General features: G+C 42.0%; 2 protein-coding genes across 2 annotated transcripts; one reads left to right on the top strand and one right to left on the bottom strand.

The window, feature by feature from the left end:
* The first annotated feature begins 4,693 nt into the window (after positions 1–4,693).
* On the top strand, positions 4,694–5,363 carry LOC147603810 (uncharacterized). Its single transcript, XM_086796325.1, has 3 exons — positions 4,694–4,710; positions 4,855–5,051; positions 5,176–5,363. Exons 1-3 carry the CDS (start codon positions 4,694–4,696, stop codon positions 5,361–5,363), a joined length of 402 nt encoding a protein of 133 aa, XP_086652451.1.
* Positions 5,364–6,428: 1,065 nt separating this feature from the next.
* Positions 6,429–16,422, bottom strand: LOC147603809 (uncharacterized). The gene is made up of 5 exons (XM_086796323.1): positions 15,662–16,422; positions 13,863–15,576; positions 6,874–6,923; positions 6,698–6,790; positions 6,429–6,588 (listed from the first exon to the last, which is right to left on the bottom strand). Exons 1-5 carry the CDS (start codon positions 16,291–16,293, stop codon positions 6,429–6,431), a joined length of 2,649 nt encoding a protein of 882 aa, XP_086652449.1. The 5' UTR covers positions 16,294–16,422.
* Positions 16,423–16,742: the final 320 nt, after the last annotated feature.

Raw genomic sequence — 16,742 nt, 5'->3', positions numbered from 1 at the left:
TTTTTAAGTTAAAACGAAAGCCTGATAGGAGTGTTGATCGCTATAAGGCTAGACTTGTTGCAAAGGGTTATGCTCAAGAAAAGGGCATTGATTTTGATGATGAGACCTTTGCTCCCACTTGTCGTATGACTACCATTCGTAGCATTTGTGCATTGGCAGCTCATAATGGTTGGAATGTACATCAATTAGACATAAAGACTGCGTTCTTGAATGGAGATTTGCATGAGGAGGTGTATGTATCGTAGCCTCGTGGTTTTGTTCAAAGAGGGCAGGAAAACAAAGTGTGCAGGTTGAAAAAAGCTTTATATGGTTTAAAGCAAGCTCCACGAGCTTGGTATGAAAAGATACATGCATATTTGACTGCACACGGTTTTCAAAATAGTCCAACAGAAAGCATTTTGTATGTTAAACATGTGGATGATGTACATCTAATCATTGCTCTCTATGTCGATGACATGCTACTCACAGGACCAAATGAGAGTCATATTGCTGATTTTAAGGCTGATTTGAATGCCTCTTTTGAAATGTTAGATTTGGAGCATTTGCATCATTATTTGGGGATACAATTTAAGCAGTGTGATGGAGGTATTGCTTTGTGTCAGACAAAGTATATTGAGACATTGTTGCGGAGATTTGGCCTTGAAGACTGCAAGCCTATTGCTACTCCAATGGAGACAGGTTTGAAGTTGAGTCTTCATGATGCTGGAGATCACTTTAGAGCAATGTGATGAGCTATGGTGGTGGATCAAATACTAGAATCAACATCATTAACAAAGTGATTAGTAAGTAATTAAGATGTAATTAGTGAATTAGCAACCAAATAGCTTAATGTAGGCATGGATAACAAAGTGATTAGTACGTAATTAAGATATAATTAGTGAATAATTAGCAAATAGCTTAATCTAGGCATGGATAATAAAAAACCAGCAAATTCTCATTAGGCCAATGCTTTAATTTATAGAGTTTACATCCAAGCATCAAATCCCACTGATTTCTCCTTGATTCACTCCACCTCTCCCAGAATATCTCCACCTCTTTTGCTTGATTCTCTCCACCTCTCCCAGAATATCTCCACACTTTCTAAATCTTCTCATGCTACCCTTTATTCTCTCCCAGTAGATTCTTCTCACCTTATCACAGGTTCTTTCACATTTACACATTCTCTTTTACAGCCTCTAACCAAGGACTTGTTCCCATACACACCCTATTCACTTGTATATTTCAACACCTCCCCTCAAGTGAATACTCCTAGCACACCTAGACTCTATACCAAGTTTCCCTCTTACTTGATAGTCTACGAGACCAATGTCTAGCACACCTCCCCTCAAGTTAACTTAGCACACTTGGACCTTGTACCAAGTTTCTCTCTTACTTGATAGCTCACGACCAGTGCCTCAAGTCCCTAAACTCATAGTCCTTGACACTCTCTCTATATATATGTCCAAGGCTACTACAAGTGCCCGCAACCTTGACTAAAGTGCTCACACATATATCTACCACACGTGGCCTACATCATCGGTGGCTCAGAGGTGGTTTTACTTTGTTGGGGCAAGTTACATTGGGTTGTGGGGTCTCTCTCTCTCTCTCTTAGAGATTTTCACATGGCTCCTCAATCTTTGGAGCCTCACATCTTCTCTTGTCTTCAGTCTTCTTCTCGTGTGGCAGCTTCTCTTCACGCGTCCATGTTTTCTTCCAATCTTCTTGGGGCAGCTTCTGTTCTCGTGTCCATGTCTTCCTTTAGCTTTTCTTCTTGGTGTGGATCTTCCTCTTGTTGGAAGGAGATGTTCTTCTTCTTTCATGGCTGGGGCCATGAGCTTGTCCATCGCGTCAGGTCTTTTTGCTCCATGTGAGCAACATGTTTAGATGTTTTGCTGACAGTTCTTTTGGGCTTTTGATGTTTATCTTGTGTCATTATGCAATGCAAACCCAAATCTATGCGGGAGGTCTTACCTCTTACCTTATTCTGGACAAGGGCAGTGTCTGATCCCATTTTTACACTGATGCAATATGCACATTCCCAAATGCAAGTCTGGCTGTGAATAATCTTGAATTTGAGTGAGATTTATAGGCATTAAATGCAAAATGATGATTATCACAAATTTATCAGCACAATTTTACCAAAAATTACATTAAATCAAGGGTAACCAATTTGTACAGAATGGTTGGAGTATCAAACCAACTCCGAATTACAATCTGAAGTTATAGAGATCTGTATCACATATCTAATGGTTAATTTGAACCCTCAATTGCACCACAATATAATGATTAGCATTGATTAATCACACTGATTAGCAAATTAATCTATTGTTTTTTGTGTGTAAAAAATAGAGTATGCGGGGAGTCCAGATCTGGTGCCTTACACTTCAAATGAGCTCAAATGCTTTCAAGGCCATCAATAGCAATGAGTCTAGTAGAGGATTAAGCCAATAAACACAAGATTTGACCAAATATTGAATGCTTAATCTTTGTTTTACCAAAGTCACCTGCAGATTTGATGAAGAGCTTGGATCTCCCTGTAGACTTGATCAAATTGAATTCTGACTTCACCAGCCTTCTAGAGCATGCTTGAAAACCTCCGAGGCTAAGAGGAATTAGGCTGATTTGATTTGATGAAGTGAAGATCTCAATTTTTCTTCCAAAAACAGGCGCTTAGCAAATTCGCGATTTCTCCTGAACCCGTTTGGCGGTTTGCTGCGCTGATTTGATGAGCTTGAAGAGCAATGAGATAGCTAGCTAGGGTTAGTAGCAATAGGCCTAATTTTGAGTGTGCAAGGAGCTAGAGCTCCTCCACCAGATGGGGGTACAGAGGTGAGTTGAAAAACAACTAAAAATTTGATTAATTTTTAATTATCTACTAATCATAATTAATTAGATAATGGGCTCATAAACCTGATGGGATTCTAGGCATGGCTCTGATACCATGTTGAAATTAGAGCAATGTGATGAGCTATGGTGGATCAAATACTAGAATCAACATCATTAATAAAGTGATTAGTAAATAATTAAGATATAATTAGTGAGTAATTAGCAAATAGCTTAATGTAGGCATGGATAATAAAAAACCAGCAATTTCTCATTAGGCCAATGCCTCAATTTATAGAGTTTACATCCAAGCATCAAATCCCACTAATTTCTCCTTGATTCACTCCACCTCTCCCAGAATATCTCCACCTCTTTTGCTTGATTCTCTCCACCTCTCCCGGAATATCTCCACCTCTTTTACTTGATTCTCTCCTCTCCCAGAATATCTCCACACTTCCTAAATCTTCTCATGCTACCCTTTATTCTCTCCCAGTAGATTCTTCTCACCTTTTCATAGGTTCTTTCACATTAACAGCCTCTAACCAACAAGGGCTTGTTCCCGCACACACCCTATTCACTTGTATATTTCAACACCCCCAACACGCCCGTGCAGAAGTTATGCGGGCAATCATTATGACAATGAATGCCCTCGTCGACCCGCACAAAGTCGGGTTACCACCGTTCAAGCCCAAGGGCAAGAAGATAATTATGAACGGATGGATTGACTGAGGATCACCGCCGAGATTGAGGATGTAAAAACCTCGTCTCGATGAGGTGATAGCCCACCAAGGGTAGGTGCCGTGCAGGCAGTACCGAAATGCACGGCAACACAATTAGCGTCAGTGCAAAATGTGTATTTTGAGGCCAATGTGAATGGCTTGGAGCAAAATATCATGTTGGATACGGGAGCCATCCATAATTTCATCACCCCAAAATGCGCTAGGAAGTTGGGAGTGAAGGTATGTGACTCCACTAAAATGTCAGTGTCGTTTGCACACAGGGACAAGATGACAATGTAAAGATGGCGTACAATGTGTAGGTGCAGGCAGGTGCATGGAAAGCACGACTGGATTTCATAGTTGTGCCAATGGATACTTTCGAAGTGATTGTCGAACTCACTTGGGTCGACAAATATCTCATCGCCTTTATGGGAAAAGGTGTCAATAACATGATACTAGATATGCAGGGTACAGGGAATCAGTGTGCCATGTATCCGTACTCACACTCGGGGGATAAAATAGTCATCAACAAGAACATTGGAAGCAAAATCCAAAGCACTCCAATGTATGCAGCAGGGTCAAGTAAGACTCGAACAATAACAGATTGCCGTGGCAAGATGCCGGAATGGTGCAATGCCAAGCAGGCAAGGCAGCCAAGCAAGGGTGCCAAATACACTTATGCATAATGAAGGTCAAGGATGCACGTCAGACGAAATGCAAAATTGGTGAAGTAGAGATACACGAAGTGCTGAGGGAGTTCCAAGATGTTTTGCCCGAAAAATTGCCAACCGGGTTACCGGCAAAAACGATCGGTGGATCACAAAATCGAACTCTTGCCAGGGCATAGTCCTCCGGCTAAAGCTCCATATAGGATGGATGCTACTAAGCTCAAGGAGCTCAAGGTACAGTTGAACGAACTGGCCGAAAATGGAATGGTGCGCTCCATAAGTCGCCGTATGGTGCACCTGTGCTGTTTGTCACAAAGAAGGACGGGTCAGCCAGGTTATGCACCGATTACAGAGCCCTTAATAAAATTACCCTCAAGAACTGTTACCCCGTACTAGTAAATGGAGGAACTCTTAGATCAATTGACAGGAGCGAAGTACTTCAATCGGATCGATTTACGATCCAGATATCATCAGATATGAATTGTTGAAGATGACATTGAGAAAATGACGTTTCGCACAAGGTATGGAAGCTACGAATGGCTAGTGTTGCCGCCGTTTGGGCTAACCAACATCCCAGCCACCTTTTGCATGATGATGAATGATATCTTTAAAGAGTATTTAGATGAATTTTTTATCATTTATATAAATGATCTGCTCATATACAGCAAGACTTTGAGTGAGCATAAAGAACACCTAAGGAAGGTTTTTCAAATGTTATGGCATCACAAACTGTATGCCAAGCTCGAGAAATGTGAACTTGCAGTCACTGAAGTGGAATTTCTGGGCTTTGTGGTGGTCAATCAAAAAGGGGTAGACCCCAAAAAGATCGAGGCAGTTGGTGAAATGGAATGCACCCCGAACTGTGCGTGAAGTTCGCAAGTTCGTAGGCTTCACACAATTTTGTCGAAGGTTTATCAAAGATTTTAGCAAAATTGCCACCCCATTCACTGATATAACTAAAGGCATCAAGCCTTTTAAGTGGACAGATATAGAAAAGAGTGCTTTCGAAAAGATGAAAGTCGCAATGTGCAGTACCCCGGTGCTTAAGCTTCTAGAGTTCAACAAAGAGTTTGAGATCCACACGGACGCATCGAATGGGCCCTTGGAGGAGTTTTATTACAAGACGGGCACCCTGTCGCATATGAGTCGCAAGCTCAACGATGTAAAACGCTGATGGACCACACATGAAAAGGAAATGCAAGCCGTGGTTCATTGCCTTAGGAAGTGGCGTCATTATGTGCAAGACAAACACACGAAAGCTCTTACAAATAACATATCTCTCAAGTACTTTCAGATGCAACCCAAGTTGTCACCAAAACAAGGAAGATGGCAGGATTTCATCGCAAAATTTGACATAGACATTATTCACAAGCCGGGAAAGTAGAACTTGATGCCAGATGCTCTAAGCCATATGCCGCAATTGAATGCAGTGAGTGTAGCAAATGGGGCAAAGATCAGGGATGCTCAGAAGTTAGATGCAACAATCATTCGCATGGCCACGGAGTTGCACAATGGTACATCAGCCATGGGTTTATTTGAATTCAAAGATGGAATATTCTACGCCCACCAAAAGGTGTATGTGCCCAATGACTCGGACCTCAAAGCCATGCTACTTTGGGAAACCCATGACTATAAGTTGGCCGGGCATGGTGGGCAGAAGTGCTCGCTCGACCAGCTTTGACGTCATTTCTTCTGGCCATGTATGACTGGGGATGTTATCGAATATGTTTGTACATGCCCAACTTGTCAACTCGTGAAGGCACAGCGAGTCAAACCGGTTGGTTTACTGCAAACCATGCCCGTCCCGTCAAGGCCGTGGGACATCGTCAGTATGGACTTTGTTGTGGATCTCCCGGAGTCCCGTGGATACACCATATTTGTGGTAGTGGATTATTTTTCGAAGCAGGCACACTTCATTCCATCAAAACCACCTCTCATGGCATATCAGACCTGCAAAGCTATATTTTAGTCAGGTGTTCAAATACCATGGGCTGCCAACGGCTATTGTGTCAGACACAGGGACAACAGATTCATTGAGCAATATGTGGAGAGAACTGCTCAAGTTAATGGACACAGTTACGCATGTCTTCAGCATATCACCCACAAACAGATGGTCAAACGGAGCGAATCAATCAAGGCATAGAAGACTACATTCGCAATTATGTTCGTGCCGATCAGAAGGATTGGGCGAACTATCTAGAAATTTCAGAATTCCATTATAACAACTCCGTGCACAGTGCTACCGCCGGGGTACACGCCATTTGAATTGGCCACACCGGTAAGAAGTCATTACACCTCTCGCCACCATTGCCACCAGCGATGTACATGCCGAAGATGCAGATGCAGCAGAGGACTTTTTGCAGCAATGGCAGAAAAGAATACGGGTTGCACAGTAGAATCTAGAACAAAGCAAAGTCAGATATGTAAAACACGCCAACAAAAAAAGGCGTGATGATGAATTTCATGAAGGAGACTTGGTCCTGGTTCGTGCCCAAAACATTGTACTGCCTGCCAACCTCACACCGAAATTTAATCATCGCTTCTATGGCCCATACAAAGTGCTCAAATCTTACAATGGAGTCACCTACAAAATAGATTTGCCTGCAACAGTACACATACATAATGCATTTCATATAAGCCTCCTCAAGAGGTTTGTCCCCTATACCCGGTTTGGTCGCCTGTACCGATGCTTGTAGATGGTGTAACACTCGCCGTTACGCCTTTTGAACCAGAACTGATATTGAAATCACGGTTCCGGTAGGGAACACCAGAATTCTATGTGAAATGGAAACATCGCCCCATGACAGATTGCACATGGGTACCAGAAGGGAAAATGATTCAAATGGCATGTCCGTTGTTGGTTCTGCAGTTTTACAACGTAGTGCCCGTGGGACGATGACGTGACATTAGGGGAAGGTTGAGGTCTATGGGTGCCCTTTAAGCTGCCATGAGATTAAGGAGATGATTAGTGTGAAGGCCAATAGGAAAAATACATGTGTACAAAAACGTTGGGTTGATTAAGACCCTAAATCTTGTGGTCAAAGGTGGAATCTTACCTTTTTCAGATCTGCCAGCAAAGAAAATCTTCAATATCTTTTTTTTAAATATTTTTTTAAAGGAAAAGTTTCAAAAAGTTACCCCCCCTCACTTCCCTCTTCCCTCCAAAAGTAGGGGCGTGTTTCTCTCTCCTCCCTTTTAGACTAACCCACTTTCCCCATCTACCACTCACTACACCCTCACTTGCAGCCCTATCTTCATCCCCAACTTGAGGAAAGCTCTTTGCTACCACCTACTCAGAGAAAGCTCTGTTATCAGCCTCTTTCTCTCTCTAGAGGAAGCTCTGTTATCAGACTCTATCTCTAGGTCTCTCTCTCTCTGTGTGCAAGCAGGCACCTAATGCAATCTCTCATTAGCTTTCTTTTGAGGAAAGCTCTTTGCTACCAGCTACTCAGAGGAAGCTCTGTTATCAGCCCTTCTCTCTCAGTCTAGAGGAAGCTCTGTTATCAGACTCTCTCTCTCTCTCTCTCTCTCTCTCTCTCTCTCTCTCTCTCTCTCTCTCTCTCTCTCTGCATGCAGGCACCTAATGCAATCTCTCATTTGCTTTCTTTTGAAGGTTTAGCTTTTTGTGTGTGCATGTGTGTGTGTGTGTGTGTGTGTGTGTGTGTGTGTATTGTGTGTGTGTGTGTATGGATTTGCAGCAAACTTCTTTGAAACTTTAGCTAGCTCTCTCTCTCTCTCTCTCTGAGCAGGTATTTGCTTTTTTGCCATATTCTTAACATTCACTTTCTTTTCATTTGGGCCATCTATGGCTCTTCAGTGTGTACGCAAGCCATCATCCACTATCGAGTCCATGGCTATTTCCACAGTACAGGATGATGAAGGTTATTGGATTCCTATCATTTTTAAGCGGTTCATGTGGATAACAATGCAGCCCAGTTTGAGGGGTGCACACAAGGTTCCTCGAAGGCACATGGCTTCCACAAGCCATCACTGGAAAGGAAGGATCTTAGAATTCAAAGTTTGCAACAAGGATGGAAAGCGGCTTGCAAAGGTGCAACATGTTTACACCTCAAGCCAAATACATCTTGAAGATGAGAACTCACCTTGGTTCCCAACTAACTGTAAGTTTCAGTACTTGTTTAATGTTTCTTTGCTTTGGAGAAATGCTTGCATGAAGACTATGTGAATATCAAGAACTCCAATGTATTCTATTGTATGCAGATGTTTTCCCTTCAACGTGTGGAATGGCAGCCTCTAGAATGTTTTACAGGGACCTTCGAAGCATGTCATGTTGATCTAGGTAGGCTTATGTATGCTGGGGAAACAAGTTCCGAACTTGCAAATAGAGGAGTATTTTTCATTGCTGCAACATATGTTGTGCCACAGAGGGGAAGGTTTGGAGCACTTGAGCCAATTTCTCCTCCTGCACTAAATAGCCCGGAATGGCCCATTCCAGACCCCACTACAATGGAGAGCTTTCAGCGCAGGATTTTCCATGACATTCAGTCAAGCCTAAAGGCTGCATATGGATCCCACAAGATAAGTGTATCTCTTTTCATGCCTTTACATGTGTTTATTGCTATTTTCAAAGCAGGCAAGTTCCATCGCACCCCAACAATGTGGATAAGCAAAGATGGGGCCTTTGAAGCTCTAGATACATTTCTAAAAGGCGATTGGACCACCAAGGTGGCAGAACATAAGGGCGATGTAATAAAGTGCTCAGCGGTAATGTCAATGGTAAGATGCAGGTATCAGATAGGCAAGCAAAATCTAACTATGGTGTACCCTATTAGAAGGTGGAAATGCTCGCATGGTGAATGGGAGGCTTTGGACTCTGATCTCTATGCTAGGGAGGAGGTAGAACTTCATATTGAAGTTCACCCAGGAGAGGAGCATACAGTGGTAGTTAATGATGATTGGAATTTTGCTCAGTTGAGAGATCGTATTGTCATGTCCTTTAATGTAAGGAACCAATTCAAGTTTGTTGTTTCTAATCGACCCATGCGTCAAAGGTCAGAGAAACATACACTCTGTGTGTCATTGGAGCCCCCTAGGGTCCTTAGCTTGAAAGATTGTTAAGTTGCAGACTTAGGTAACATTTTGAGTGATTTTGGGCGATAATTTGTAGCGTGTACTTTTGAATACAAAATTATTGATTGCACCATAGTCCCAATGTCCTCTGTATTTCATTGCAATTTGGATTTTATTTTTGTTAATTTTAAAATTTTTAAGTATGTTCTATAAATTTATTAAACGTTATAGTGGAATGCTTTATAAGAATAGGTTTTGCTCTATAAAGCTCATTTCATTCTTAAGATCTTGCAGTTTCTATTTCCCTTCAATATCCTGCCATGGCTTCAAGCTCTAACTCGCTACGCGCAAAACTTGAGAAAATTGGGCTCTCAGCAGGTGCAGGTGAGAACATCGCCATTTTTGAGGGGGTGATCGATATGTAAAAAACTATAGACCTTCATGCAGAGGCTTTTCAAGAGCAGGTCCAGTACATGAATGATGTAGTGGCACAATATGTCATGCAATTGCCTGAATCCACCACTAAATGGGTTCCAGTGGACTTAATCAGGCATCTGTACCATGGTGACAAGTCGTTCCGATTTAGGCTCAACCGATTTTTGAAAGGGCTTACATCTAGCAATTATAGGATCGAAGATGATGACACCGTTTATGAATTGCAGGTTGGTAATGTAGGCACCACCTTCCTTTCATGGGATATGACGTTAGCACTGTTTCTGCAAGAAGCCAGGGATACAGAAAAAAAGAAGGGAAAGGCAGTGAGTAAGGAAGTAGCTCTTGTGAAGGAATCCAAAGGCGAGGTGGAAGAGGTTTTCTCAGAAGAAGCTGAAGCGTCCATGGCCTTGGTGCTTCTCCAACAAGGGTCAACTGAGGATGAAGAGCCTCATCGTGACCTCGAAGGGGATGAAATTGTGGAAGAGATCCCTGAGTTGGATGTAACCACTTTGAATCCCATCATCATGGATAACAAGGAATTTCTTTTCCTTGATGACATTTGTAAATCCTTAGGGTTAAGGGAGGATGAGGCCTTAAGCATATTAGCAATTGGGTCTGGTTTCTGCAAAGAAGACACACTTGAGCAACAGACTGCAGGTGTACAGATTGATTTTGATGACCATGATCTTACCAAAGCGCTAGCATTCCAAGGTTATGATACAGAACGTACAATTGAGGAAACTGTTTCCAATGCTCTTGTTGCTATAGAAAATGTAGCAGCAGAGTATGAAAGTGTCCCTCAAGAAGTATTTCAACCACATAAGCGCTTGCATGTAGATACATCAGTTGAGCAGCGTGGAAGCAGTATAGACATATGCAACCCACGCATTAGCCAATGTGATGATGACATTGAGGTGGGGTTAAATCAAAGTTGTGCCTTCATATTTATAAGTGAGTTATTACTAACACCTGATTTTTTTCTCTTGTAGAAAGCTTATATTTTTGACAAGTTTGCTGCACGTGGAGGTGGAGTTCGTGTGCAATCCGATGGACGAGACACCTCCCTGATTCATTACCTTCCTAGCCTCTCTCCATCATTTATTCGAGTAATCCATTTAGAGTACTCTGAGGAGGCACAAGCAGAGCTCATCAAGTGCAAAGCTCTAAGTGGGGTTCTCACCGAAGATGGGCTAGCAAATAATGCAAACAAATGTATACTTATTAGCAGGGAGGCAGCCATGTACACATTTGTAGGCAACTACACCGGCCACGTGCTAAGCCATTGTGCCACTTCAATCTCCAAAGGTGTAACCAATCCTATTATTATAGCTAATAGCCTAGGTGAGAAAACCACACAGAGTGACGAAGCTAAAGAAGCTCTCAGAAATCTTCTCAGGAACTTGTAATTTTCTTTCTACGAAATCAATACAAAATGTATACTTTTTTAATTGTAATGTTTCTAAGAAGTCTGAACCATTTCTCTTGTTTATTTGTTGTGTCAGCACTGTGCCCTCTAAACTTTTGGCAGGCATATGAATGTGTAGGAAATTTCATTGATAATGATCAAATATTTGTTATGTGAATGTCACTTAACATCCAGCTGAAATCTGGCAGTACAAAATCTGAACAATTTTTAAAAAATCAGAATTTTTTATGTTTTTTGATATTTGTAAGCATATTTTTCATCAAAAAGTGCACATAATGCTGGATAGAGTCCAAAAATTAAAAAAAAAGGGCTGTGCGCTACAGCGCGAATTTCAGCCTTTCAAATTGCAGGCCAGGCTTATATTCGCGCCGTAGCGCACAGCCCTTTTTTTTATCCTTTTTTCACACATAAGTGCATTGTGTGCACTTTATTTTGATGATTACTCTGCCTAGAGACATAAAAAAGAAAGAAAACTGTTGCTTTTTAAAAAAATGTTCTATCTAATGCCAGACTTCACCAGGTGATTTTGAGCCCCAAATAACTTTTTTTTTGTCCCTGAGCTTTTCCAAGGCCTTATTGAGCTTTAAGCCTTTTTTTCGGACCGAAAATAAATTCAATATAATTTTGTTTCTGCACTATGTAAGGATCCTCTGTTCAATGCCAACAACAATACCACGTATAACAAGATAATGTTTCACAATCACCTTATCAATAATATAAATTTTGTTCCTGTTTAACTAAGGCTCTTAATACATGATCAACAGTTTCTCTCATTCAAACAACAGTACAAGAAATGAAATGTCTGCTTTTATAACAGTTGAAACAAATGAATACGTTGGTTAACGAGTCATTGACAATATCTTATAGATTCAAAAAAATGTATTACAATGTCAAGATTACAAAAGGCACAAAGGCCGCCGCCGCCTAAAAGCTTAATCCTATCCTATAAAGCCTTCCTTATGGAGCGCTTTATCCTGACGTAAACGTAGTGCAAGTGCCATGTCAACAGGCTTTAGGGTCACCCTTTTGGCGTGAGCATGGCACAGCACCGAATCTTGAAACAGAGAGACCAAAATTGTTTCTGACGCCTCTTGGAGGGCCTCCAGTGCCGTACTCTGTACCCGAGTGACCCTGTCACTGTACTTGTCGATGACTTCTTTTACAACTCTTGCAAAAGGGGCCTTCGCCATGATGGGGTCTGTGCTCTTTTGGTACTTTCTGATTTCTCGCAGAGCCACGGTCCCTGGTTTCCATCTTCTCTTCTTGTTGGCTACAGGGGGTGGTGGTGGATGCGACCTCTCTTCCCATGGTTGTCTATCATTTCTAAATTTTTTCCGCCTTTCTTGCTCGGCTGGATCTAGATTTAGTCTTCTCTTACTTGCTTCTGCCTTCTTCTTTCTTGTTCTTGTTTTAATCTGCGTGCTTCTTGAATTCTTTGTTCCCGTCTTTCCCTCTCCCTTTGCACCTCCTGCTCCAGTCTTTCCCTCTCCCTTTGCTCCTCCTGCTCCAGTCTTTCCCTCTCCCTTTGCTCCTCTACTTGCCGTCGATCCTCCTCTTCCATCTCCACCTCTTGCTGCCTGTTTGCACGTTCCTTCTTTCTCTTGACACGAATCTTTATTCTTTGTTTTTTAGGTGGAGACGGGGGCTGACGCCTCTCAAGTTCCTCATGTAGTGTTTGTGCTAAGAGCCTATCCTGCTCTTCACAATGGCTTATTTCCTCTGCTTCATAGAAGTCAGCAGCCTGTTGAAACTGCTCTTGCTCAATACACAGAAGTGCTTCCTGGTCTTCCTCAAATGCGACCCTTAGCTCCTCTTCTAGCTGCTGAGGGAATAGGGCTTGCTGTTGCTCTCTTCTTCTATGCTCCTCCTCATCAATCTGGCATTTTTGCTCTTCCAGCACACGCTCCTGCTGCTCAGCCTCTGAGAGAGGTCGGGGGAATGGTGTACACGTGGCTCTAAATGAGCCGGTGTCTCCAGGCTGCTTGGAGACATCCTCAATATTGTCCAGTCCTGAGAACACATCTGGCTGTACATCTTCCTGTCGGGTCTCTACCTCTCTGTCCATGCTTGTATGCTTCTTTTTGATATGTTTTTGCACTTGTTGAAATGCCTGTGCCACGGCTACTGCGTGTATTAAGTTGTGTGCACCAGACGGTACGTTTGGGTTCTCAGTTTTGCGTGCAGTGTGCTTAGTTCTAGCCATCCATTGACTTACACGAGTGAATGAACGTGAAAATGTAATTTTAAAACTCACTTTCACAGGTTTATATAGTTTTTGAAAAAAAACTTATTAATAAAAAAATCTCGACATTAATAAAAAAGCTTTAACTTAAAAAGGCTACAATTTTTTAATATGGAACCCATTTTCGACCCATACGCCTCCGCGCAGCGAACCACTCACGCATCCCATGCACGGCACTTGATGCTCGCCATGCAATTTCGTTGCAGATTGACATTTTTTACAACCCTTCGTAGTAATGACACCTGCCCTTTTGGTTTCTGTCGGCGTCGACCTCCCAAACTGCGATAAACCCAATTAAACATCTCGTGCAAGGCATTACTTTTTTCCTTACCACCTCCACCATGTCGCGTGTTCTTAAAGTATGCTGTCTTAGCTTGATAATGAGAGCGCTCCATTCCTTGGGTGCTCCAAATTTCCATTGGACCATATTCGTCGAGAAAAAACTGTGCGTGGGCAAATATAACGTGCTACAACAAAGATCATATCAGAATTTTACTATTTGGCGATTAATATCAGTAAATAGATAGAAAGGTAAATACCATATAGTGGGTGATATGTGTTTCTCCCCATGCATCAACCATTTGCTGAGTAAATGTATGTATTGCAGTCTTTAAGTTTGCAATCTCCTCAGCAACAAGTGGAGCCTTTTCTAGCAATTGAATCATTTTGTCAAGTGACTCCCACAGCCTTGCCCGCTTGAGACCAAGCTCTGCATTATTCCCACGATAAGTGGTGCATTCACAAATGGCCTTCCATAATTCATATTTTGTGTGACTATTGTACCCCTCGTAATTTGAGAGAAGGTGTCTTGCTTTGGACCCACCCATGCATATTTTGTTTGGATTATCCTGACCCGGTCCTGACTTTTTAGTATCCTTAGTCAACTTTACAGCACCACCATGAAGCCCCACACTTGAAAGGACATCTTCCAGCTTACTGATGCATTCGTTGCAAAGATGTTCAGGCTCCATATTCCATGCATAATTGATATGTAACTTCAGTAATTTGTCCATTATGCGTAACCTGGCATGAAGCGTGCAAATATGAACACGGGAAAGTGGAATCTCTAATATAGGGCTCCATGAGATATCTTCTTGATCACGATTAGGCGGACAATTGGTATTACAATTCATGATGCCATTAACCCACTGCATAGGTTTCTTTGGATCTTTGTTTTGCGTTGCACTCATTGAAGTTGGTTGTACATTTTTCTTGCCCTTTGCATGAGATTTGGTCGTCTTGGTGGCTGCAACCTTGCCTGAAGCTTTGCCGCGATCAATATACTCTGATTTTGAATGGCAGCAATAAATACATGGAAAAAAAGTATTTGCTCCTAGCTTGCATCCCAGCATACACTTCAATGTCTTTAAATCACCTGCCATGTGCCACTCAACTGTAAATGTTCCTACATCTTCCACATGCAAAGTTTCTCCTTTTGATTGCAATGATATGACATTTGGGATGCCTGTTCGGGTAAGGTACCATCGCAATGTATCATTCGTCTCCTGTGGAAGCTCAAATGCTGCCAACCACCATATATTCTTTTCTGATTGCACTCCATAGTAATCTTTTCCCTGAGATTGACTTCCCTTGTTGGAATTTGAGGCTTGTGCACTACAGTCAAGAAGATTATCATCCTGTTCCAGATTTCCTTTGATAGCCCTGTTCATAAGTGTTAGGCTGACTCTTTCTAATTTTCGTCCTTTTACAATTTGACACTCATCAAGGTTTAACACAAACACAGCCTGACCTTGGCACTCCTCAATGCTTAGACCATAATAAGAAATCATAGCTCTTTGAAGGGTCCTTAAATCAATAAAGACATTGTTGTACTTGTTGTATTCAAATACCTTTGTAGTACATACAGGCAGAGCATCCTCCACATGACGGTAGCCACCTAACATGGTCGCAATTTCTGAGTTTGCACTTTTTCTTGCCATGGTTACACTGTATGGAGTTGGTAGCATGGGTCGAAGAAAACCTTTAGCATGATGACCTAGTGTAAACACCCTGTAGATGGCTTCATATCCCTTCCTACTGACACCAGCACTATCACATGCATCCATAATCTGTATGGGGCTTACCATATTTTGCAGCTCTCCAGAAATTCTGTTTCGGATTTGCTTAGATATTTTGCATGTGGGATCTTCTAGCAGCTTATATATGTCTGATAACTTAACAACATGTTTCAATATGCCTGCTCTACATTCCTCAGCACCACCTTCATATCCCATCATATCCCCAGCAATATCTCTACATGGAACATAAATACAAAATAACATCAATATGTTTCACAAAACAGAAAGGCCTGCAAAACAATGGCAAGAATAGAAGTTACCTTGTTGCTCGTACACGTCGTTTTCTTGCTCCACTTAGGATTGCCAAGGTTTCTAGGGACTGACGCTTTCTTTTCCGTTGTCGAAAGCCTACTAGAAGCTTCTTCAGGCTTGCAAGGTGTCGTTGCTTGTTTCGTGCATCCTGTTTGGCTGCATTCACCTTGTCCCGTTCAATATCAAAGGCCTGCTTAAGCAAAAAGTTGTTCTTCTGGAGCTCCTGATTCTGAGTTTTCAAGTTGTTCACCACTTCTTCAAGCCTGTCAATGTCCTTCTTGTGTTGCTTCTGCAACTCAAGCCATAAGCCTCGGAAATGCAGTCTTGAATGCGATTCCTGAGCTGCAACTAAAGAAAGCCTCCTACAATAGCCAAATAGACCATTAGCTCCATCACCTACATAACTAAGAAATGTAGTGATATTAACAAAATGAGGTGGAGCATTGGTGAGCGGGTCAATAGGGTATATGAATCCATTCGTCCAGAGGTCAATACATTTTCGCCCTTGTGATCGAAGAGTACCCAATGGCACATCGGTCACACCACTTGATTTTGTGCTGCGGATTGTAGCATACTCAGCAGCCAAATCTACATGTAACCTGAACTTTGGTGCTCTGTTAGATATATCTTCAAGTGGCATTTTCTTTAGGGTTAGGCAATGCTGAAAAGAGCTTCTTGTAGAACACAATGCAAGAGTGAGGATAGGGTATTCTGAGGAGAGTGCAATGAAGTTTTGCTGTAAAAAATATTAGAAGGTCATAGATCTTCTGATTAGGTAATAGGAGAAAGGACAAGGAAGATTGCAAGAGGCATAGAAAATGGTAGATTGAGGTTTTGCAGCATAATGCAGTAGAGAGAGAGAGAGAGAGATGTAGATTGTAGACAGAAGTAGGGGATATGTATGGTAAACAATGCAAGAATGGAAAATGGTAAGCTCTGAAGCTATGGAGGTTGACAGAGGGATTTTCTGCACTTCAATGGGGGAAAGACATGAGAGAGAGAGAGAGAGAGAGAGAGAGAGAGAGAGAGAGCAGAAAATGATAAAAAGATGAGGCATGGAGGATGAGAGAGTGTGAGATATCTGCATTT

Source organism: Cibotium barometz, chromosome 63 (genome assembly GCF_041138505.1).
Source record: "Cibotium barometz isolate CiBa-2024 chromosome 63, ASM4113850v1, whole genome shotgun sequence".
Taxonomy (NCBI): Eukaryota; Viridiplantae; Streptophyta; class Polypodiopsida; order Cyatheales; family Cibotiaceae; genus Cibotium; species Cibotium barometz.
The sequence above is the reverse complement of the archived record's forward strand: the minus strand, read 5'-3'. Positions and strand labels throughout refer to the sequence as shown.